A 25,863-nucleotide genomic window follows, 5' to 3' on the forward strand; every position below is an offset into this window, starting at 1 on the left:
CTAACTATTTTGAGGAAGTGTTACTACATGTTATTTTACATGGCGAGGGACAAACAGTAATATTGCTGTTTTTTTTAAAGGAAATGTCTATCTATTTAAGGGAATATGCGAGGCACAAATCGAATCTCCTTTTCATTGTATTTTCAACCTGTGTATGTGGATGCCTGGATACAGCAGAGGCTTTTTTTACTGAGGAAATAAAAAGAGTGAATGTATAAAAATGGGTCGCTGCACAAAGGCAAGGGTTTTAGGAGCACAGATGTGCCCGTCCCTCATAGTGGGGTGAACTGTTGGTTGCCCCTCTCTCTGCCGTGTACCCCTAGGTTGGGCGCCCATTCACTGCAGGGGAATCAAATGAGCCGGACATCAACGCGGCTGCAGGGAAGGAACGTTTTCCCCACTGTCAGCCCATTAGGGGATCCGAACTGTGGGGTCAAAGACCAATGTGTCGCTGGGGGCTTCTCGCAGAAAGTTTCCCTCTCTCTGGCACAAAGCCTTGCCTTCTGGAGGGGTTGGCCAGGTAACCACGATTCCCAGATCTACAGAGTTCGCATTTCTGCCGAATGATGGCGACAGGTGGTCCAAACAGTCCTTTCAGCCCGACAGGAACGTGAAGGAAATGTGCTTTCTCCTTGTCCGTTAGCCACAGGCCTCTCTCCCCTACCACTGCAAGGCTCATGGCACAACCACAGGCTTGAATGGCACAACCTGGAGGCTCGGAAGTGTCGTCTATGAAGACACCGATGTCTTCCCAAAGATTTGGATTAGGATTGCCAATCGATAGGAGATTATGCATCTCCAGCATCAAAATCGGCCTGGAAAGCCAGTAGTAGGGATGTAACGTTCAACACCCGTGAAGAATGTGCAGCAAACACTTACACAGTTTAGTAGATAGATGTGGAGAAGCGGTTCGTCTTAACAGTGAGAGAAGTGTACATCTTTGACAAGGTACTGGGGTTGAAGTTGGTCAGTGACTGTTCAACCACCGGTGGATTGTCCTTGACGTTCATTTTGGCCAAAAGTCTGGTTTGGACATTGCTAGTCAAATCAAATGTATTTATATAGCCCGTCTTACATCAGCTGATATCTCAAAGTGCTGTACAGAAACCCAGCCTAAAACCCCAAACAGCAAGCAATGCAGGTGTAGAAGCACGGTGGCTAGGAAAAACTCCCCTGAAAGGCCAAAACCTAGGAAGAAATCTAGAGAGGAACCAGGCTATGAGGGGTGGCCAGTCCTCTTCTGGCTGTGCCGGGTGGAGATTATGACAGAACATGGCCAAGATGTTCAAATGTTCATAAATGACCAGCATGGTCAAGAAATAATAATCACAGTGGTTGTCGAGGGTGCAGCAAGTCAGCACCTCAGGAGTAAATGTCAGTTGGCTTTTCATAGCCGATCAATAAGAGTATCTCTACCGCTCCTGCTGTCTCTAGAGAGTTGAAAACAGCAGGTCTGGGACAGGTAGCACGTCCGGTGAACAGGTCAGGGTTCCATAGCTGCAGGCAGAACAGTTGAAACTGGAGCAGCAGCACGGCCAGGTGGACTGGGGACAGCAAGGAGTCATCATGCCAGGTAGTCCCTGAGGCATGGTCCTAGGGCTCAAGTCCTCCGAGAGAAAGAAAGAAAGAGAGAATTAGAGAGAGCATAATTAAATTCACACAGGACACCGGATAAGACAGGAGAAGTACTCCATAACAGACTGAGCCTAGCCCCCCCCGACACAAACTACTGCAGCATAAATACTGGAGGCTGAGACAGGAGGGGTCAGGAGACACTGTGGCCCCATCCGATGATACTCCCGGACAGGGCCAAACAGGAAGGATATAACCCCACAGGAAACCCCACCCACTTTGCCAAAGCACAGCCCCCGGGGACACCACTAGAGGGATATCTTCAACCACTAACTTACCATCCTGACACAAGGCAGAGTATAGCCCACAAAGATCTCCGCCACGGCACAACCCAAGGGGGGGGGCACCAACTCAGACAGGAAGATCACGTCAGTGACTCAACCCACTCAAGTGACGCACCCATCCTAGGGACGGCATGAAAGAGCACCAGTAAGCCAGTGACTCAGCCACTGTAATAGGGTTAGAATCCCAGTGGAGAGAGGGGAACCGGCCAGGCAGAGACATCAAGGGCGGTTCGTTGCTCCAGAGCCTTTCCGTTCACCTTCACACTCCTGGGCCAGACGACACTCAATCATATGACCCACTGAAGAGATGAGTCTTCAGTAAAGACTTAAAGGTTGAGACCGAGTCTACGTCTCTCACATGGGTAGGCAGACCATTCCATATAAATGGAGCTCTATAGGAGAAAGCCCTGCCTCCAGCTGTTTGCTTAGAAATTCTAGGGACAATTAGGAGGCCTGCGTCTTGTGACTGTAGCGTACGTATGTACGGCAGGACCAAATCAGAAAGATAGGTAGGAGCAAGCCCATGTAATGCTTTGTAGGTTAGCAGTAAAACCTTGAAAATCAGCCCTTGCCTTAACAGGAAGCCAGTGTAGGGAGGCTAGCACTGGAGTAATATGATCACATTTTTAGCTCTAGTCATTCTAGCAGCCATATGTAGCACTAACTGAAGTTTATTTAGTGCTTTATCCGGGTAGCCGGAAAGTAAAGCAATGCAGTAGTCTAACCTCGAAGTAACAAAAGCATGGATACATCTGCATCATTTTTGGACAGAAAATTTCTGATTTTTGCAATGTTATGGAGATGGAAAAAAGCTGTCCTTGAAACAGTCTTGATATGTTCGTAAAAAGGGAGATCAGGGTTCAGAGTAACACAGAGGTCCTTCACAGTTTAAAAAAAAAACGACTGTACAACCATCAAGAATAATTGTCAGATTTAACAGAAGATCTCTTTGTTTCTTGGAACCTAGAACAAGCATCTCTGTTTTGTTTAAAAGTAGAACGTTTGCAGCCATCCACTTCCTTATGTCTGAAACACAGGCTTCTAGCGAGGGCAGTTTTGGGGCTTCACCATGTTTCATTGAAATTTACAGCTTGGTGTCATCCGCATAGCAGTGAAAGTTAACATTATATTTTCGAATGACATCCCCAAGAGGTTAAATATATTGTGAAAACAATAGTGGTCCTAGAACGGAACCTTGAGGAACACCGAAATTTACAGCTGATTTGTCAGAGGATAAACCATTCATAGAGACAAACATATCTTTCCGACAGATAAGATCTAAACCAGGCCAGAACTTGTCCATGTAGACCAATTTGGGTTTCCAATCTCTCCAAAAGAATGTGGTGATCGATGGTATCAAAAGCAGCAGGAAGCAGCTCTTTCAGTAGTTTAGTTGGAATTGGGTCCAGTATGCAGCTTCAAGGTTTAGAGGCCATGATTATTTTCATCATTGTGTCAAGAGACATAGTATTAAAACACTTGAGTGTCTCTCTTGATCCTAGGTCCTGGCAGAGTTGTGCAGACTCAGAAAACTCAAAGGTTTTCAAAATTGCATTTGGCTTCAGTCATGCACGCTAAGAGGAGTTGTTTTCCTGGAACGGTCCTAGAGGGGAGTTCTACTCCTGTCGTACCAGTCCCTTGCTGATGCCACCCCCCATGGGTTCAGGCCACTCAATATGCTGCCCGTTTGCTGACATCAATGAGTGAATATCTCATCCGCCATCGATGCCCAGCTAAGCTAGCAGGTTCCATGGCTCCAAAAAACAGCTGAAAAAGTGAAACGTAACTAGCGTTCACCACTTGGGTTAGTAGCCTAGCTAGTTAAGACAGTGCTGTCCAGAAAAGCTAATCCTTTAACAATGTGAACGTACGCTAGGATGGCCGGTCTAATCAATGCCGATGAAGGGTCAAACTAACAGAGAACAAACTAGTAATTCTACCCTTCCAAAGTAGAAAAGCTAGTCGTAGGATAGCCAGGTTACCTAAGCATGGCAGCTAAGCTAGCCAAGTCTCCGCAGTTAGTCGTGTGATGCTAGTTACAAAAGGAAGACAAAGGCAGAAGCAAATTATTACTTGAAAATGTCACCCAACACAAAAGACGTGAGCTAATAAGGTTACGCCACCAAGTGCAGCGTTAACGGCACATGAACAGTTAAGCAGGAAAAAGTATCAAGTTGTGCTCAGGAGAGCCAAGTAGAACTCTCCCGTGAGAATGAGAAGAGGGAAGGTGAGTGGCTCTTTGGTATGAGGGCTCCCTCATTCGGCCACTTGTCCGGTCTGATTAGTCCTTCAAGCTACATATGCCGAAACAAATAATTGAAAGAGAACCCGTGTGCGTCTTTGACATTTAAGTCACATTTATCATGTAGAAGAGGATAAGAATAGAACTCCCTCACCATTGTTGTTCATAGGCCAAAGAGCTACAGTATATTTTCCTCTCATCCAACACATGTAAACAGAGTTTGCATGGAGTTAAAGTCGAATTTTCAAAACAACATTGGCATTGAGTAGAACAGGTGCTTAAGTCAGATGACATGAAAATAGAGCTCTTTGGCCACGCACGCCAGTTGTGGGTTTGGCATGGAAATGAGAATGCATGAACAGAAATGAATCCCATACCTACTTTAAAATATAGTGGTGAAATGTATTGAACTTTTATTTGATCAGGGAGTCATACTGAGACCAAGGCTTCCTTTTTTTACAGAAGAGCCCTGAATTACACAAATTGCAGAAAATAAACATCAATATAAATATGAAATGCAAGAAGGAAACCAGGTCACAAAATATAAACACATGAATCTGTAAAAATGTGCTCAATCAGCTTCCTGACTTGCCCTAGAGGAGGAAAAACATCAAATGTAAGAACATTTTGAAGATTGTTCCAGAAATAAGGTGTTCCAGAAGTAAGGTGTTAATAAACTCAAAGCTGATTTACCTAACTCAGTAGAGAGCAGAGGATTTTCCAGAGTTAGCCATCCCCGATGTAACTCATATGCCTAAAGTTTAGTAACGGTGTTAGGTACAGTGGGGCTTTTTGTAAAAGGCTTTATAAATGAAAACATAGCAATGCATCAACCTACATGTTTGGGCCATTATGCTTCCACTGGTCCTGGGGCCCTTGTTAAGGGCAACAGCATAGTGAACTTTACCCAGTACCAGGACATTTTAGCCAAAAAGCTGGTTGCCTCTGCCAGGAAGCTGAAACTTGGCCACAACTGGCTCGTCCTGCATGTCTATAAACCCAAGCACACATCAAAATCCACTTAGAAATGGTTAAATTGGCCACAAATCAACATTTTGAAATGGCAGTCTCAGTCTCTGGACTTGAACACTTTTGAAAACCTGTGGTTTGAATAAAGAGGGCAGTCCATAAGTGCAGACGAATTATATATACATTTATTTTACCTTTATTTAACTAGGCAAGTCAGTTAAGAGCAAATTATTATTTTCAATGACAGCCTAGGAACAGTGGGCTAACTGCCTTGTTCAGGGGCAGAACGACATATTTTTACCTTTTCAGCTCGGCGATTCGATCTTGCAACCAGGGGTTAGTTAGCCATAGCTCTGGACGGACGGACACGCACATACACACACAGTCTTCCTAGTTCATACATGATAGCAATGAGAGAAATTAATACCTTTTGACCTTGCCCAGATAGGTCTTCATTGACTTGGTGTCATGAGATGCCATCCTTATTTTAAACATTCCCCAATCACTGTTTGTAATGGTTAAGGATCTCCTCAGAACCACTATAACATATAGTATATATACAAAACACAATCCCACAGGGCTCTTATACAAACACACTATATGTGTGTGTACGTGCATGTGTGGGAAGTCTCTCTTCTCTACCAGCATCACCACACAAACATAAATACATGGCTAGCAGTACCGGTGCATCAAGTCTGACACCAACAGGCTCATAAACAGCTTCTATCCCCAGGCTTTAACCAACAGAATGAATTGACCCTATTTTTTCACTGACTCTACACACTCACACATTTATACCGACTCCACACACACACCTGACATTAAAATTTGAAACTTAAAACACTGAGTGATGTCTAAGCTGGGAAGGAAGACTCAAGGTTTTTCAACATGCTCTTTGTAGCGTCAATCACTTGTAGCGTCAATCACTCTTTGTAGCGTCAATCACATCAGTGTGTTCTCATCCTCCTAGATCCATCTGCTGGCTCAGGCTCTGCACACTCTTGGATTGCATCCTACCTGGAAGGTCGCTCCTAGGTGACGTGGAGAGGATCTGTGTCTGCACCACATGTCTGCACCACATGCTCTCACTACCGGTGTCCCCCAGGGCTCAGTTCTAGGCCCTCTCCTCTAAACACCAAATCACTTGGCTCCATCATATCCTCACAGTTGCACCTATCAACTACTTTCCTCCTTCCCACCCCTTCTGACAGGTGGCGACATGCATCTCTGAGTGCCTGGCAGACATCTCAGCTTGGAAGTCAGCCCACCACCTCAAGCTCAACAAGAAGGAGCTGCTCTTCCTCCGGCGGGGAAGGCCTGCCAGATCCAAGAGCTCTCCATCACTGTTGACACCATGGGGTCCCCCTCCCAGAGTTCAAAGAACCTTGGCGTGACCATGGACAACAATCTGTCGTTCCCAGCTCTTCTCTGTCCTGGCACCCCAATGGTGGAACGAGCTTCCACCTAACGTCAGGAAAGCAGAGGGCCTGCCCATCTTCCAAAAACGTCTGAAACCCTACTTCTTCAAATTGTATTTGTTACTTGTGCCGAATACAACACTGTGAAACGCTTACTTATGACCCCTTTCTCAACAACACAGAGTTAAAAAGAAACATTTGCTCAATAAAAAAGGAAATAGTAACAACAAGATAACAATAATGAGTAGTTAGTCAGACGTAACGCCGTTCCCTAGCTATTCCCTAACCGTTCCCTAGCCTAGGGCTCTCCATGGGGACACACTTAACTCATACAACAAACCGGGGTGCCCCAACTGGGGATTTTATTTGGCCTCCCAGGTTTGTTGTTGGACATAAGACTAAAAACACCAGCAAATCAGCTCCAAGTGATTTTAATTCAGGAAATGTTTTACGAAGTAGTCCCACAAATAATACTGTAAAATAGATACATGCAATCGTATACAAACGTAAGCATGGTTTGAAATGACGTTTTAGTAAAATATTATATCCGTTTGGGCTTCTTGCGGTCAGTTTGCAGTCGACAAATTATTTGTAATAATGTTCTGCCCCCCCTGACCATCCACTCAAAAAAAGTATAATTGGCCCAAGGCTGAATCTAGTTGATGATCCCGGTCATACACATATGCGGGCGCCTACACACCCACACAAGAACCGCATGCACAATTTAAAAAAGGCAATGTTGTAAGACACTGGGTTTATGAGTCCCTACTCTGTGTGTGTGTGTGAAAGGCACGTATTTGGTGGTGGCTTTTAATTGGCCCTTTTGAGCTGTTGATGTTCTCTTAACGAGAGTCTGCTAGAGCTTGTCAACATTAATGGGCATCATTACTCCACCATCTCTCTCTGCCTGACAGCTTTCTTATATCTACTGAAGGATGCATGCCACTACGTGTATTGTGTACCAATCTCGGGGTAATGGTTCCCCAATGGGGTTCCACGCTAGTACTCGAAGAACAAACTGGAGAGTGTGTGTGTGTGTCTATGTGCATATTAAATGCCACTCACCCACAACCATGTCTAAGAAGAGTCCAACTTTAGCCACAGGACTAAACACTCATACTCCAACACAAAACATTGAATGAAATGACTGACACCCTCTTTCACCTACTAAAATTGAAGATTGATCCCATGGGGATCTGCAAACCGAGTCAACAACCTGCTAAAATGGAAGATTCCAGATCCCGAGGGTTCAAACCAAGCCAACAACCTGCTAAAATGGAAGATTCCAGATTCCCGAGGGATGAAACCAAGCCAACAACCTGCTAAAATGGAAGATTCCAGATCCCCGAGGGTTCAAACCAAGCCAACAACCTGCTAAAATGGAAGATTCCAGATTCCCGAGGGATGAAACAAAGCCAACAACCTGCAGAGAACAGTAAATCACACAGAGCAGTTTACAAAACACATCCGCTCCCTCGGGTCGCATCAATCTGAAGATATACATTCAACCCGTCGTGCCTTACAATAGCCATTCATTTTGTTTGGATTCAGACTGTTGCGTTCCCCAGAAGAACATTTGGTGAACAATGATGGGAAGCTGTAAAGTGGAGTGTGTGTAGCTGGCTACAATGTGTGTTGTCACTAGGAGGTGGAGTAACGTCCAACTGCAGTGGTTCTCAAACCTCTCCTCAGGATCCCCCAGACAATTACCATTTTCTTGTTGCTCTGAACTAACTCACCTGATTTACCCAGTCAAGGGCTTGATGAATAGTCAACAAGTTGAATCAGGTGTGCCAGCTGGGCGTCCCCGAGGAGAGGTTTGAGAACCCCTTCAGGCAGCCTCGCTGAAAACTGAGACAGGATACAAATAGCCACTAATGATGATATTAAAGTTCAATCTATAGCCATCCCGCCCCTGGATACCACAACAGTGCCAGTCATCTTCCCCTGTGCCATCTGCTGGGTTATGTGACATCTGTGTTCTCCAAGAACACACTTACTGTATTCCCAGCGCTGAACGTTCAACTGTCTATGGGAACATTTCCCAATCTCGGTCCAGGGGACTCTTAGTGGTACACATTTTGGTTTATGCCCTAGCACCACACAGCTGATTAAAATAATCAAAGCTTGATGACGAGTTCATTATTTGAATCAGCTGTATAGTGCTAAGGCAAAAACCAAAACGTGTACCCCTTAGAGTCACAAGGACTGAGTTTGGGAAATGCTGGTCTATGAGCCCTTGGCCATGCGCTTGTAGACATGAAAAAACATTGGCATCTGAAGATCCAATCACCTGACTAAAACAGACCAGTGAAAATATGACTATACATTCTAAATTTAGCTCATGCAGAGGACCCTATTTTGATGTAAAAACCCCTCCGATACACACTGTATTTACCTCAATGCAGCCACAGATTGTTTGAAATAACTTTGACTTTGCAAAGACACTTTATGACACTAAAACCCAAACACTACATAAAGGGTATCCTTTTCCACAGTTTCAGACATGCCAAATTGCACATTTTGTGATTGGTTAAGAGAGGAGTCAACTGCACAGGTGAAATGGATTGGCAATCAAGACAATTGTGAACAATAAAAATATCAATCTTTATTTATTTGACATAGCATATCAAAGATAAACCATACTCTCATCATACTATAACAAATGACACAATAACTATACAACAGTAAACATTGTATTACCTTTTGTAATGGTTTATGTTACGTAAAGCTACATTGCTGAATGAATAGTACTCTTGGTTTTGACCTCTGTCCATGACTTTTTGGCGGAGTGAAGAATTGTGTTTGTCTGAATGGCACATGTATGACTATTTGGAATAAATGTTTAGTAGGGAAGATAAGGGAGTTAAACATTGACTACACCGGGAAAGCAAAACTCTCAGGTTACTAAATATTATTACAAGCGGTGTATGTAGGCTACATATTCAACCTACCTGTAGTCCTATTCTGTATCATGTCCAAAAATACAATGTAAATCTAGATTCATAGAATTCTCTACAAATACACGGGAGACAATGCATGATTGCAAGAAAAATACAACCAAAGCGGATCTCTGTAGATTTTCCATCCTCTCGGAGAACAACGGGAGTGCGTAGGTCGACTGGTAGGCTATATGAATATGTAACTCAATTATAACGGGAATACATAACAAGCATAAATATCTATTTATAAATCAATTCTATATATTTGGCTTCTCTTTAAAACAGAAAGGACATTGATTTGGTTTAGAGAAAGTTCGGAGAGCATAGGGATGTCTGTTCCCTGCATCCAGACAACAATACAATAATATTAGAACACAACAGTAAATGTAAAATGCACTGTATGAATGAACATGATACGTTTCACAAGATACAACATTGGCAGACAGGATGGTTTGGTAAGAGGTCTGAAACATATGGAAACGCAATGGAAAAAGACAAAAAGGGATTTCAAAGCTGCTCCACACTGCATTGCTGCTTTTCGGGGCAGTGCAGATGTGTCCAAAAATATACAAAGAACCTAAACCCTACCTCCTAATATCTCCAATATCTAGACAACACAACCCAAACGTAGAACAGGTCATTCCGACCAGTTATTTATAGTTGAGCTAATTGATGTGCTATACTTCGATAGCTGGTCTGTACACATCTCTATGCTATAATCTCCCTATGGGACATCCTGTACTGTTTACCCAACAGCTCTGACCTTGGCAGTTGATCATGTATGAATCATTATATACGTGATATTGGAATCCTCTTTGGAGTGTGTACAATCCATGTCAGCCAGTTAGGATGGGTGTGTGTGTGTCACGTGGTGTGTTTGCATGTGGTTTGTCACAGTTGCCAGCCATTAAAGATATATATAGGGGTGTGTGTGTGTGTGTGTGTGTATTTGTCTGCAGATGGTCAGACATCTACATCTCATGGGTCAGGACTTGGTGCTGTGCTGCCACCCCGTTGGCCTGCTGTGGGTTGACCAGTGTGTTGGGTGGCTGGGCGTTGGGCTGGCCGTTGGTCTCGTTTAGCCTGCGGACACGGTACACCTCGTAGTGGATGCTACTGGTGATGTCCTTGATGTTCTGCATGTGGGTCCTTACAGAGAGGAAACACAGATGAAGATTTAGTGAGAGAAACATCGACATTACCCAGAGAAACATCAAGCGTCATCAAAAACACTGGTCAAACACAGTCAGTATCACCATCACTTAAAACACAGTTAATATTCACCTGATGAGAAGGTCTCGCAGGTAAGCAAACTCACAGTGTGCAATGTTCTCAACTGCAAAAAGAGTGTAAAGAAAATGAAATTGCATTCTATGGGATAAACAGCAAGTGTTTTCTGTTTACAGTTACTCAAATAATATACAATACAATAGCCACGTAGCATATATTTTGTGTATCGGGGTGTGCATATCAAGTTAAATGCCATGTGCTATTCTACACTCTGCCACAAGATGGGAGTGTTGCGCCAAAGACAGGTCAAGGACGCCCATTTATCTTGACATCTGCAGCAATTATCTTAAATAAAGGTTACACCTTCCACTACAAGTAATTTAATCCATCTCAGCTCCCTCAGCAAGTCAGATTATTTAACAAACTCTCCATGACAATTTGCTGGAGTCTAGAAAGGATCCAACACATGTTTGAATGATCGATTATGTCAAGTCCACAAAATGAAAAAGGAGTGTTATTTATGTGAAATCGCAGCACAGGAAATTAAATCCCATTTCATCCCTCTTAGGGAGGGGCGGGGGAGAAGAGGGTGCTGCTGTGTGACCACCACAGTCTGTGGGTATACTGATTCACGTGGTGGTGGGTCTCCCTTAACCAGGCTGGTTTCTCTGGCTAACACTTTCCTCCACCTATTACGAACAGGGGATTAACACAAGAACACACACATAGACAGACACGTTGTATATGTAGCTGTATAGGTACCAGCCCTCTAGATAAGTATGACTTATGGAATGAGGAGGGGGAGAAAGAATTTGATAATGAGGTTGATAATGAGAAAGACATTGGGGCAGTGGTAGAGGAAAAAGAGAATGTAAGAGACGACAGAAAGAGGAGAGAGAGAGAGAGAAAAAGTGAGAACGAGTAAGACAATCAGCGAGAGAGAGAAAGAAAAGAGGAGGAGAGAGAGAAGGAGAACGAGTAGAAAGAGGTCCTGGCTATGAGAACCCTGGGCCCACAGGACTCCCTCCTCTTGTGGCCTAATTTATGATAGCAGTGCAGACAGGTCCTTCAGCTCCCTCCCTCCCTCCCTCCCTCGCTGGCTCGAGTCAATGTTCCCTCAGCCAGGGGACAACCACATTTCTCACTTATCACACCCGTGCTCCGACAAACACACCTTTGTCTTAGAGTTCAATTACAGTCCATGGGTGTTTTAAGAACACCCTGACAGTTCCAGAACAGGACCCAAGTACTAGAACTCTAGAAAGCTATGTATGCTAAGCTCTGGTTGGTTGGTCCTTTGAACAGACCTAACAGCAAGAAATCAAATCAGGTCCAGATTAAGATATCTGTTCTACAGCCATCTGTCGACAAGTGTGGAGTGATGAGAGGCGCATTCACCAAGAGCCAAGAGGGGCCCTGGAGGGGCCAGGTGCAATCTGGGAAGAAGACAGTCGGCCCTCCAGTAAAAAGGAGCTGTGACATTCCTCTCTTCCACCCCCCATCTCTCTAGACCTCCTCCGGTCTGTCCTCCACACATCACCTTTCCCCCCACTGTGTTATGGATGCAGACGGCTCAGTAAATCCTCCATGGGTCTGTGACTTAGAAATGTCTTTAGTCACAGACCAGATAAACGTGGATATGAGAAACACTCGTTCATAGTCACACAAGACTCAATCAGTTGGCTGGGATTTAAACATGTGCTGGCAGCAGTAACGTGCATGGTTTCGCCAACATCTGCTTCAACCCATTTTACATGACTAGTTTGACAGGGAGAGTAATGGTTGTGTGTGTGTTGAATTACCTTCTATGGTTCCCCACTTAGTTTTTCTGCCCAGAAGCCTCTTTCCATTGACCTGGTACTCCTGGTTGCTCCCCACCACAGCAAATGGGATCATCTCCTGAACCCACACACACAGTTTAAGACCAACAATTGCATTGTAATGAATCCATGCGTCAGTGTGTGTGTGTGTGAGATTCTGCATGCCTATACACACACATTGTATACCCACCCTGATCTTATCATTAATCATCCTGTCATCAGCATCCTCGTCAAACTCTTTCTGAGGGTAGACGTCGATCCCGTTGGCTCGCAGTCCTTCCCTGATCTGCACACACACAGAAACACATCAGAATCTAACACCAGGTTTGCACCGTTTCAATGTACTGTAGAACAGCAGTCGGGGCTAAACAATGGCCGTTTCCACCTCATGTCATCTACCAAGTCATCTCGTCCTGGAGGTGGAGGAGTGTGTGTCCTGCCCAGTACAACAACATCACACACCAAAGCCTTTCACTCACCACCAGAGGAAAGACCAGGGAAGGGAGGCTGAGACTTGTATCACATCAGAATGCATCAAAAGTAAGTAAGTAAGCCTACTCATTCTTATAACTTAACTTTCACTGGCTAACCTCCAACAATAACAATATAAATGATTCATGCAGATAGCCAGATTGTTAGACGAGTATGAGGTCACCGTGACTGAAAATATAACAGAATAGGAAAGGACTGACTACAATTCTAGAGTAGCTCACTCAGAGTCCACCGTAAACACTGCTAAGGCTGGTGTTGACGTTAAATGGTCATTTAATGATCCCTAACATTGAGAGTTAATGTGGAGGTTAACCACTAGTACACAAATATACAGCCAGACACTCAGGTTTACAAAATGTCCACCTTTCTTCTATGTCTTTATAATGACTGGAACACAGACAAGAGACAGAGAGAGCATGACAGGCTTCTTCTGCCAGCAGTGATGGCCTTTAAATGAATGACCGTTCCGCTCACAATTACTACTCTGGCAGTTTCCACTTGGTCGATGACGAACAGGTTTTCTAAATTTCTCGGTTGATACTTCTTGGAAAGTTTAAACTTGTAACTTTCTCAGCCTTGGGCCTATATCATAAGCCCACAACAGTCGAGGGAACGTGACCAGAGCACACACACGAACGCCCGCAACGAGGACTGTGGACACAGAGGGTAAAACAATAAAAAGCTCTCGTTCCCTTTGCGTGTCAACTGCTGCAGGGAGCAGAGAACAAGAAAGAAACTTTTTTTAAAAAACTTTAAGATCACAATCCCAGGGTCGTACATGGCCCAGCCCATGCAGCCAACCAAAACAAGCTGGTTACAAGCCCCAGAGCTTCCATCTCACCCGCCCTTGTTCTCATTGGCCGTTGTCGGGGAAAACGGTAGCCAAGTTGCCCAGCGTGTTTCCTCCTCCAGAATTAATAAAGATCTGTCGCAGGACGCCAGAGAGGGGGAGACTAGCGTCCCTTGATGTGTGTGTGTGTGCGCGCGCGCAGGCATGTTATTTTGTTCTCCCAGGCTGATCACTGGCCAACAAACACACACTGGAACAGAAGGAGGTGCAGAGGCCTGTTTAAACTATGCCAAGCAGGTCGTATAGGCCAGTGTAACCTGGTATGGTGCAACTTTCAAGAGACCGCAGGAAGAGAAAGCAGCAATGGAGAATTCCATCGAATTCTAAATCAGTAAAGATGGCCTCTATACCATAGACATGAGTCATCAACAGAAAGGGCTGTGCTTTCTTTCATGGAGGAGTGGCTACTGGACAGCCTCTGCCGAGTGTTGAATAAACCTTACTCTAAACAGACTCCTTATCTGAGGTCCTGTGTGGTTTCTCCATCTCATGTACCAAGTAGCGTATTGCTAATAAGAGACTAGCCTGCTACAGTACACTGGCATCTGTGCAGACATCAGCTGCCTCGGAGGTTTATAGAAAGCTGGAATACTGTAAATAAATCACTTCTTAAAATGCTCCTTTCTGGCTAAAAACATCCGTTAAGTGTTCCAAGGTTTCATACCGCTACTCCTCAGACTGGGCAGAGTACAGTAGTTTATCCAGATGGCTGCTGTTTGTAATGCCTGGCATCGCTTCATACCGGCCTGTGTGTGATCTTACCCTCTCGTTATCCTGTGTGTGTGCACGCGGGTGGTGTGTGTGTGATCTTACCCTCTTGTTACCCTGCTGTAAAAGCCTAATGTCAGCCATGTCAGGTTGTTGTAGTGCAAAAGGGACTAGTTTAAAAGCAAATCAACAGATCAATGTCATAGGCTTTTTGTGTACACACACGTGCGTGCACACACCGTACCGTCTGTTTGAAGAAGTCCCTCTCCTCCAGGGTGAGTGTGTCTGCCTTGGCGATGACAGGGACTATGTTGACCACTTTACTCAGACGACTCATAAACTCCACATCCAGGGGCCTCAGACTGGAGAGAGGCAACATGGAGGGAGAGAGGGGAGGAGGAGAGAGATGTTAATAAGATTACTCTTAAAGTTAAGGAGATATTTTCTGATCAAATCAAATTTTATTGGTCACATGCGCCGAATACCTTACAGTGAAATGCTTACTTATAAGCCCTTAACCAACAATGCTTTAAGTTAAGATTTTTTAAAACTTAAATAGAAAATAAAATTAACAATTAAACATCAGCAGTAAAATAACAATAACGAGGCTACATACAGTTGAAGTCGGAAGTGTCCATACGGGTTTTAATGACTCCAACCTAAGTGTTTTTCAACCACTCCACAAATGTCTTTTTAACAAACTATAGTTTCGGCAAGTCTGTTAGGACATCTACTTTGTGCATGACAAGTAATTTTTCCAACAATTGTTTACACACAGATTTTTTCACTGTATCACAATTCCAGTGGGTCAGAAGTTTACATACAAATGTTGACTGACTGTGCCTTTAAACAGCTTGGAAAATTCCAGAAAATTATGTCATAGCTTTAGAAGCTTCTTTTAGGCTAATTGACCTAATTTGAGTCAATTGGAGGTGTACCTGTGGATGATTTCAAGGTCTAACTTCAAACTCCGTGCCTCTGTTTGACATCATGGGAAAATCAAAAGAAATCAGCAAAGACCTCAGAAATAAAATTGTAGACCTCCACAAGTCTGGTTCATCCTTGGGAGCAATTTCCAAACTCCTGAAGGTACCACATTCATCTGTACAAAGAATAGTATGCAAGTATAAACACCATGGAACCACGCATCCGCCACATTGCTTAGGAAGGAGAAGCGTTCTGTCTTCTAGAGATGAATGTAATTTGGTGCGAGAAGTGCAAATCAATCCCAGAACAGCAGCAAAGCCTTGTGAAGATGCTTGAGGAAAAGAGTACAAAAGTATCTATATCCACAGTAAAACGAGTCCTATAACGACATAACCTGAAAGGCCGCTCGGCAAGGAAGAAGCCACAGCTTCAAAACCGCCATAAAAAGCCAGACTATGATTTGCAACTGCACATGGGGACAAATATCATACTATTTGGAGAAATGTCCTCTGGTCTTATGAAACAAAAATAGAAATGTTTGGCCATAATGACCATTGTTATATTTGGAGGGAAAAGAGTGAGGCTTGCAAGCTGAAGAACACCATCCCAATCGTGAAGCATGGGGGTGGCAGCATCATGTTTATGGGGGGCTTTGCTACAGGAAGGACTGGTGCACTTCACAAAATAGATGGCATCATGAGAAAGGAAAATTATGTGGATATATTGAAGCAACATTTCAAGATATCAGTTAAAGCTTGGTCAGAATGAGTCTTCCAAAAGGGCAATGACCCCAAGCATACTTCCAAAGTTGTGGCAAAATGACTTAAGGACAACAAAGTCAAGGTATTGGAGTGGCCATCACAAAGCCCTGACCTCAATCCTATATAAAATTTGTGGGCAGTACTGAAAAAGTGTGTGCAAGCAAGGAGGCCTACAAACCTGACTCAGTTACACCAGAGCTGTTAGGAGGAATGGGCCAAAATTCACCCAACTTATTGTGGGAAGATTGTAGAAGGCTACCTGAAATGTTTGACCCAACAATTTAAAGGCAATGCTACCAAATACTAATTGAGTGTATGTAAACTTCTGACCCACTCGGAAAGTGATGAAAGAAATAAAAGATGAAATAAGTAATTATTTCTACCATTAATCTGACATGTCACATTCTTAAAATAAAGTGGTAATCCTAATTGACCTAAAACAAGGAATTGTTACTAGGATTAAATGTCAGGAATTGTGAAAAACTGAGTTTGCACGTATTTGGCTAAGGTGTACGTACATTTCCGACTTCAACTGTACACGGGGTACCAGTACAGAGTCAATGTGCTGGTTGAGTCAATGTACATGTTGGTAGAGTTAAAGTGACCATGCATAGATAATGAACAGAGAGTAGCAGCAACGTAAGAGAGGGGTCTGGGTAGCCCTTTGAATAGCTGTTCAGGAGTCTTATGGCTTGGGGGTGGAAGTTGTTAAGAAACCTTTTGGACCTAGATTTGGAGCTCCGGTACCGCTTGCCGTGCGGTAGCAGAGAGAACAGTCTATGACTAGGGTGGCTAGCGTCTTTGACAATTTTTAGGGCCTTCCTCTGACACCGCCTGGTACAGAGGTCCAAGATGGCGGGAAGCTTGGCCCCACGCATTACCCTCTGTAGTGCCTTGTGGTCCGAGGCCGAGCGGTTGCCATACCATGCAGCGGATGCAACCATGTTCTCGATGGTGCAGCTGTAGAACCTTGAGGATCTGAGGACCCATGCCAAATCTTTTCAGTCTCCTGAGGGGGACTAGGCTTTGTCGTGCCCTCTTCATGACTGTCTTGGTGTGCTTGGACAATGATAGTTTGTTGGTGATGTGGACACCAAGGAACTTGAAGCTCTCAACCTGCTCCACTGCAGCCCCGTTGATGAGAATGGGGCCATGCTCGGTCCTCCTTTTCCTGTAGTCCACAATCAATCTCCTTTGTCTAGATCATGTTGCGGGAGAAGTTGTTGTCCTGGCACCACACAGCCACGTCTCTGACCTTCTCCCTATAGGCGGTTTCATCATTGTTGGTGATCAGGCCTATCACTGTTGTGTCATCGGCAAACTTGATGGTATTGGAGTCGTGCCTGGATATGCAGTCATGCTTGAACAGGGAGTACAGGAGGGGACTGAGCACGCACCAATGAGGTGCATTGCTGATCCATGTTGAGGATCAGCATGGCGTATGTGTTGTGTTTTTACCTACTCTTACCACCTGGCAGAAGCATGTCAGGAAGTCCTGGTCATCGCATGCTCGGAGTTCACGTCCTGGTAATCCATCTGGTCCTGTGGCCTTGTGAATGCTCACCTGTTTAAAGGTCTTACATCGGCTTCGGAGAGCGTGGTCATACAGTCGTCTGGAACACTGATGCTCTCATGCATGCTTCAGTGTTACTTGCCTTGAAGCGAGCATAGATTAATTTAGCTCGTTTGGTAGGCTCGTGTCACTGGGCAGCTCACGGCTGTGCTTCCCTTTGTAGTCTGTAATAGTTTGCAAGCCCTGCCACATCCAACGAGCATCAGAGCCGGTGTACTACGATTCAACCCTAGTCCTGTATTGATGTTTTGCCTGTTTGATGGTTCTTTGGAGGGCATAGCGGGCATAGCGGGATTTCTTATAAGCTTCCGCGTTAGAGTCCCGAACCTTAAAAGCGGCAGCTCTACCCTTTAGCTCAGTGTGGATGTTGCCTGTAATCCATGGCTTCTGGTTGGGGTATGTACGTACAGTCACTGTGGGAACAACATCATCAATGCACTTATTGATGAAGCCAGTGACTGATGTGATGCGCTCAGAAGGATCCCAGAACACATTCCAGTCTGTGCTAGTAAAACAGTCCTGTAGCTTAACTCGGTAGGTTATATTGTAATGCAGCACTGTAGTATAATTGAAAGCATGTCCAAAACGTTTATTCAAAGTATTTTCAGTCATGGATGATATGAGACAGATGTACCACTAGGGGGCAATGATGGTCCATTGTCTATTATTTTCTGATCAATGACAATGTAATTGTGCAGCAGTGTGCCAGTATAATCCTAATTCTCAAATTTAAAAGACGAATCACAACCTCTTACCAAGGTTAAACACAAAATGGTTAAGAACTGAAACTGATAAGCCTGGAAACAGGTAATGGTCCTCAAGATTTTCATCATGGGTGGCAGTTTTAGGGGGTAAAATGTGGGTATAATGCAATTGAATACATACATACATAACTAAATCTAAAGACATTGTCCTCAACTGACCACTCACACAAAGCTTGTACATTCTACTCACAAGTTGTCAAGTCTTAGAGCTTCTCTACTATCTCCTATAAACCTTCTCTCTTCCCCATCTCATCTCTTTCTATCCTGTATAAACTCTCCTATCTGCGCTCTATCTGAGGAGAATGAATGAGAATGTTCAGGCTATAGCTATCCTGGCAGAGCCTCTGGTTGTTCCGTACGTCTAGATTCTGAAATACACATTTTCACAATCATTTATTTAAAATTGAAAATATGAATATCTAAAAAAAAAAAAATATTTTTGATGTTGTTCATTTTAAGACAATACACTCTACAAGTACATGACATTTACAGAGTGTGCTCTCTGCTCATTCTGAATTTCTGATAATTGTATGAGCAGCACCATAGTTAGCCTGGCAGTACCTCCTCCTCCTTTCTATAGGCTCCCTCTCTTTTCAGTCTCTCTCTTTATGGTATCACCACTCCCTGCTTGGCTGGCAGTAATGCCTCTGGTTGTTCCCCTCTCGAGCTCCTCCTTATGGTCTCCTCTCCCCTCCAATTATCCCAGCCATGATGGGTCACCCTGGATCAAAGACCTGGAGCAGCTGGACTATAGAGGGGCCCCCTCAGGAGAGGGGAGAGACATGCACACGGAACGGGGCAGGAACAGAGAACACTACGCGTGTCAATACACGTCACACTACATACCAAGGGTGTCCGAGAGAGACCCACGTGACATACCAAGGGTGTCCGAGAGAGACCCACGTGACATACCAAGGGTGTCCGAGAGAGACCCACGTGACATGGCAAGGGTGTCCGAGAGAGACCCACGTGACATGGCAAGGGTGTCCGAGAGAGACCCCCGTGACATGGCAAGGGTGTCCGAGAGAGACCCACGTGACATGGCAAGGGTGTCCGAGAGAGACCCCGTGACATGGCAAGGGTGTCCGAGAGAGACCCACGTGACATGGCAAGGGTGTCCGAGAGAGACCCACGTGACATGGCAAGGGTGTCCGAGAGAGACCCACGTGACATGGCAAGGGTGTCCGAGAGAGACCCACGTGACATGGCAAGGGTGTCCGAGAGAGACCCACGTGACATGGCAAGGGTGTCCGAGAGAGACCCACGTGACATGGTAAGAGAGAGAGAGAGCGAGGAGCGAGAAAGGGGGAGAGAAGGAGAGCTACAGACACAGAGACAGCATGACAGACACAGAGCGACAGACACAGAGAGAACACCACTTAATGGAAAAGAAAGAAAGAGGAAAAGTGAGAGAGAGAGCTCCCATAGGTCATAGCCCTGCTGCAGCTCTCCTTGGCTCCGCCTATAATTTGATCTCCTGTCCCCTCAGGAACCGTGACCTCAGCTTTGTGGACTGTAAGTCAGACACACACAGTGTCTCATGTGCATCAGTGGTATGTAGGCCTACTGTACACAGGTCAGTGAATACATAAGGTTGATATTTGACTATGAAGATGTTCACACGCCTCTGAACAAATAGATGAGACCGAGGTTCACTGTACATGTGAATCACATATCAGTCAACACACACACACATACCACAGATAGACATGCACATGTGCACACACAATACAGCTATACTCCAGTTCTTCACTTAAAACGGGAAATTGTCAGCACACACAATGCACCCCGACACACTAAACATATGTACTGTACATATTTATGCACACAGAGATGCCATATGCTCAAATTCTCCACTTCAAAAAGGGGGAAATAGTCAACTTGGTAGCTGTGTCTGCAGAGGGAGGGCTGAGCTGTCAGTGCTAATTCTCTGAGAGCTGTTCTGTGGTCAAAATGGAAGCAACCACGTAGAGGAAGGGGGGTGACCGCACTGTAGACTGCTCTCTTCCCTCCTCTTTCTCTGATGTCTTTAAAACCACCTCGCGGGTCAAGAGAGTCCAAGTGCAACATTGCCTGGCGTAACCATGGGATACCCTGGTAGTCCTCAAAGAAAGCACCCTTCATGAGGTAACAAGAGGACAGCCTTGAGGGAAAGAGTGTGGTCAACCATTCAGTCAACGGCTACTAGGCAGACAACTGCATCCGCTTCCATTCGCTACAGGTGCGACATAAATGTCATCCTATTCCCTATATTGTGTACTACTTTTGGCCATAGCCTACAGAGCATAGGGTGCCATTTGGGACGTATCCTACGTCTATTGAAAACCAGTCTAGCTACTAAATGAAACCTTGAAGCAAATTGCTGACACTAAGTACTCCAACTAACCCAGGGTCTAATACCTTCAAATTGCAGTCAAGAAGTTTGACAATAAAAAGAACCACAACCATTGGGCTATAAAAGTTGATGTCTGCTATTATTTGGTGATATGAGATACCAGTATTACTGAATATTCAGCGTAGTGTCTGTTACGGACATAATGGCACCAAAGCATGGAGCTATCCAAGACACATGGGTTAATTCCCAAATGGCATCCTATTCCCTATGTAGTTCACTACTTTTGACCAGAGACATAGGGGCGCTGGTCAACAGTAGTGGACTAAAATAGGTAATAGGGTGTCATTTGTTACGCAGCCATGGCCTTGGCATGGTGTGTTAGTAATTGGTTACAGGCCCTTGTTGCAGACCTCAAGTTATTTGTGAGAGGAATGAAGAGGAGAGAAGAACGGGAGTTGGGAGAATAGTTTGAGTCTAGACCATGAGCCAGGTTTAACCCACAGGGTTTCATCCTTAGATTGTCCTGTAGAGGAGCATTGGCTACTCAACACATTATTATTGTGTCTCTCCCCCATCCCCTGTCGTCCCATCTGCTTTTGCTGACTCTGTGTGTGTGTGTGTGTGTGTTCGTGTTTTATGCATCCCTATGCCTGTTGCTTGTGTTCTCTAGCCCAGTGCCAGGTTGTAGCTTCAGCCCCACAGTGAGTGGTGCTGAGTGGAGGGGTAGCACATCCTCTTTGTGCTTCTGCTCTGAAGTCTCCTGGTGGCAGTTAAGAAGATCCTTCTTCCTGCTCCCCCTGTTTCCAGGCCTGATTAAGAGGCCCCTAGAGGGGACAGGTGCTTGGAAGTTTCCAAGAGAGCCTGTTTGGGGGAGGGGGGGATGCACTCCAGGTCAAGCGGGTGAGAGAGGGAGGGGATTGGCAGGGGAAGTGAGTCATTTTAGCTTTTGGGACGAGAGAACGAGGGAAAAAGCTTTGGCTCATGCTTTGCGAAAGAGGGTCTGGACAATGCACTGACTGTAGAGCTGCCACATAGACCCACACACACTATGCAGCTGTGGTGTCTTGAGGGGTAGGTGAGGGAGTGTGTCAAACTGTGGGATACACACACACCACACACTCCAGAGAATAACTGGTGGACAACTGTTGAGCTACAGGTCAAGGAAATGTGGGCGGATGGAAGAGACAATTGTGAGCCAGTAGATGGATTCCTGATATGTGCTCAGACAGTGTGCGTGTGTATATTTATATATATATATGCAAGTCCACCCAGGGTGCACACACAGACACTTTCATCCCTGTTAAATGACTAAAACTGCAGACGTGAAAGGAAGGAGTATTATTATTATTAAACCTTTATTTAACTAGCCAAGTCAGTTAAGAACAAATTCTTATTTTCAATGTCGGCCTTGGGTTAACTGCCTTGTTCAGGGGCAGAACGACAGATTTTTAGTTTGATAGTTCGGGGATTCGATCTTGCAACCTTCCGGTTAGAAGTCCAACGCTCTAACCACTAGGCTACCTGTCGCCTTGAAAAATGAAACAACTAGCCACCACCTGGGTGTTTAAAACTATTCTGTTAGTAATGCATACACATCCAGAAGACTGAAGGACCTTGACAGAATCTTTACATGCTCCGAGACAGACTGAAGACACTTAACCATTTCCCTGTCTATTAGAATAAATGCTTTTAACTTTGCATGAAAATAACCTCACACAACGTCAACAAAACTAAGGAGATGATTGTGGACTTCAGGAAACAGCAGAGGGAACACCCCCCTATCCACATCGATGGAACAGTAGAGGAGAGGGTAGTAAGTTAAGTTCCTCGGCGTACACATCACAGACAAACTGAATTGGTCCACCCACACAGACAGCATCGCGAAGAAGGCGCAGCAGCGCCTCTTCAACCTCAGGAGGCTGAAGAAATTCAGCTCGTCACCAAAAGCACTCACAAACTTCTACAGACGCACAATCGAGAGCATCCTGTCGGGCTGTATCACCGCCTGGTACGGCAACTGCTCCGCCCACAACCGTAAGGCTCTCCAGAGGGTAGTGAGGTCTGCACAACGCATCACCGGGGGCAAACTACCTGCCCTCCAGGACACCTACACCACCCGATGTCACAGGAAGGCCATAAAGATCATCAAGGACAACAACCACCCGAGCCACTGCCTGTTCACCCCGCTATCATCCAGAGGTCAGTACAGGTGCATCAAAGCTGGGACCGAGAGACTGAAAAACAGCTTCTATCTCAAGGCCATCAGACTGTTAAACAGCCACCACTAACATTGAGTGGCTGCTGCCAACACACTGACTCAACTCCAGCCACTTTAATAATGGGAATTGATGTAAAATATATCACTAGCCACTTTAAACAATGCTACTTAATATAATGTTTACATACCCTACATTATTCATCTCATATGTCTACATATATACTGTACTCTATCATCTACTCATCTTTATGTAATACATGTATCACTAGCCACTTTAAACTATGCCACTTTATTTACATACTCATCTCATATGTATATACTGTACTCGATACCATCTACTGCATCTTGCCTATGCCGCTCTGTACCATCACTCATTCATATATCTTTATGTACATATTCTTTATCCCTTTACACTTGTGTGTATAAGGTAGTAGTTTTGGAATTGTTAGTTAGATTACTCGTTGGTTATTACTGCATTGTCGGAAGCACAAGCATTTCGCTACACTCGCATTAACATCTGCTAACCATGTGTATGTGACAAATACATTTGATTTGAATGTCTAGGATTTTGGTGGTTTATCTTTCGGTATGTTAATATGAAGTAATTCTCTAACTTGCCAAGTCACGGTTCCTGGTCAAATATACAAATGTATCCTCAACACTTTGTTGTACATACATGGTTTTAGTCTCCCTGGCACTCATGGTTTGCTTACACAGTCGATAGGATTGGGTACTATAGTTTTCCAAGACAGTGGGTACTATAGCGTCTGCAGTCAAAGGAGTCTTTGTGAAACCTGATTCCCAAAGCGATACCTCTGAGTCTTAGTGGACAAGATGACTTCTATAAATGGTCGAAAGAAAAGGAGGGTAGTCTAGAGGAAGTGGTGAAGTCCCAGACAAACAAACAGAGTGTGTGTGTGAGAGAGAGTGAGTGAGTCCATAACTCACCAGTGTCCAGTAGGTGGTATGAAGTACATGCAGCAGTGAACCCGTGAGTCTGGGATCCTCTTCTTCCTGTCGATGTTGATCTCCTCCTGCAGGTACTGCTCATACTGGTCATTGATGAACTTCATGATTGGCTGCCAGCTGTTGGGGGGAGGGGCACATGGGAAATGGAGTTCACAGACAGGCGACGACACAGTCATTCACTCTGTGGTAGGGATAAAAAAAAAAAAAAACTACAACTCACCAGTTCTCGTTGTTGATGTGGTCCCCAAAGCCGGGAGTGTCGATTACCGTTAGTTTCATCCTCACGCCCTTCTCTTCGATGTCTAGACAGAGACACAGGAGATATCCATGACATGTATTATGTATACTGCATACCATACATATACATATTATAATGTATACTGCATACCACAGATCCGTTTGTATGTATGTGTATGTGTTACCGTGACTGATGGACTTGATCTCGATGGTCTTGGGGATCCTCTCCTCGGGGGTGGACACCACAGACTTCCTGCTGACCTTAGACTTGAACAGGGTGTTCATCAGGGTCGACTTCCCCAGACCACTCTGACCTGTTAAAGACCAACACGGGGTGAGCTATATGTCTGGAAACACTCAAAAACAGAGGGGCTTATCTTCAACCATGAGGCTCTTCTAACCTGTCGTGAATGTACAATAGCTTTCCTGACTCTGAACTAGCTAGACAAAGAGTGTGTCCTCATGCACTCACTGACTATGACACCAGCCTGCTATCTGTCGGGCCATTCCAGCCTGCTATCTGTCGGGCCATTCCAGCCTGCTATCTGTCGGGCCATTCCAGCCTGCTATCTGTCGGGCCATTCCAGCCTGCTATCTGTCGGGCCATTCCAGCCTGCTATCTGTCGGGCCATTCCAGCCTGCTATCTGTCGGGCCATTCCAGCCTGCTATCTGTCGGGCCATTCCAGCCTGCTATCTGTCGGGCCATTCCAGCCTGCTATCTGTCGGGCCATTCCAGCCTGCTATCTGTCGGGCCATTCCAGCCTGCTATCTGTCGGGCCATTCCAGCCTGCTATCTGTCGGGCCATTCCAGCCTGCTATCTGTCGGGCCATTCCAGCCTGCTATCTGTCGGGCCATTCCAGCCTGCTATCTGTCGGGCCATTCCAGCCTGCTATCTGTCGGGCCATTCCAGCCTGCTATCTGTCGGGCCATTCCAGCCTGCTATCTGTCGGGCCATTCCAGCCTGCTATCTGTCGGGCCATTCCAGCCTGCTATCTGTCGGGCCATTCCAGCCTGCTATCTGTCGGGCCATTCCAGCCTGCTATCTGTCGGGCCATTCCAGCCTGCTATCTGTCGGGCCATTCCTGCCTGCTATCTGTCGGGCCATTCCAGCCTGCTATCTGTCGGGCCATTCCTGCCTGCTATCTGTCGGGCCATTCCTGCCTGCTATCTGTCGGGCCATTCCTGCCTGCTGTCGGGCCACAGAGGACAGATGGACCAGCCAGAAACACTCCTCACCAAGACCCAGAAAAGGACTGGCCACCGCTCAGAACCTGGTTCCTCTCTAGGTTTCTTCCTAGGTACCTGCCTTTCTAGGGAGTTGTTCCTAGCCACTGTGCTTCTACATCTGCATTGCTTGCTGTTGGGGGTTTTAGTCTGTGTTTCTGTTTAAGCACTTTGTGATGTAAGAAGAACTTTATAGATACATTTGATTGATTCCTCTACCTCCCCATAGGCATCCATTAGCAGCAGGCCTGACAGTGGGCATCGAC

At 45.2% G+C, this 25,863-nt stretch overlaps 1 protein-coding gene across 8 annotated transcripts in view; it reads right to left on the bottom strand.

Moving 5' to 3' along the window:
* LOC118389294 (septin-9-like) overlaps window positions 1-25,863 on the bottom strand; it is a 105,262-nt gene that overhangs the window by 8,531 nt on the left and 70,868 nt on the right. For 6 of the 8 annotated variants that reach the window (XM_035779197.2, XM_035779198.2, XM_035779196.2 and 3 more), the window contains 8 exons: window positions 24,557-24,685; window positions 24,355-24,436; window positions 24,114-24,251; window positions 14,832-14,949; window positions 12,728-12,823; window positions 12,520-12,616; window positions 10,772-10,823; window positions 9,129-10,636 (listed from right to left, as the gene is read on the bottom strand). In XM_035779197.2, coding sequence (XP_035635090.1) covers window positions 10,459-10,636; window positions 10,772-10,823; window positions 12,520-12,616; window positions 12,728-12,823; window positions 14,832-14,949; window positions 24,114-24,251; window positions 24,355-24,436; window positions 24,557-24,685 — 890 coding nt within the window. In that variant the 3' untranslated portion in view covers window positions 9,129-10,458. Of the gene's footprint in view, window positions 1-9,128; window positions 10,637-10,771; window positions 10,824-12,519; window positions 12,617-12,727; window positions 12,824-14,831; window positions 14,950-24,113; window positions 24,252-24,354; window positions 24,437-24,556; window positions 24,686-25,863 lie in introns of those variants that run through there. The other 2 variants (XM_052527775.1, XM_052527776.1) reach the window with 2 other exon arrangements.

Source organism: Oncorhynchus keta, chromosome 10 (genome assembly GCF_023373465.1).
Source record: "Oncorhynchus keta strain PuntledgeMale-10-30-2019 chromosome 10, Oket_V2, whole genome shotgun sequence".
NCBI classification, from domain to species: domain Eukaryota; kingdom Metazoa; phylum Chordata; class Actinopteri; order Salmoniformes; family Salmonidae; genus Oncorhynchus; species Oncorhynchus keta.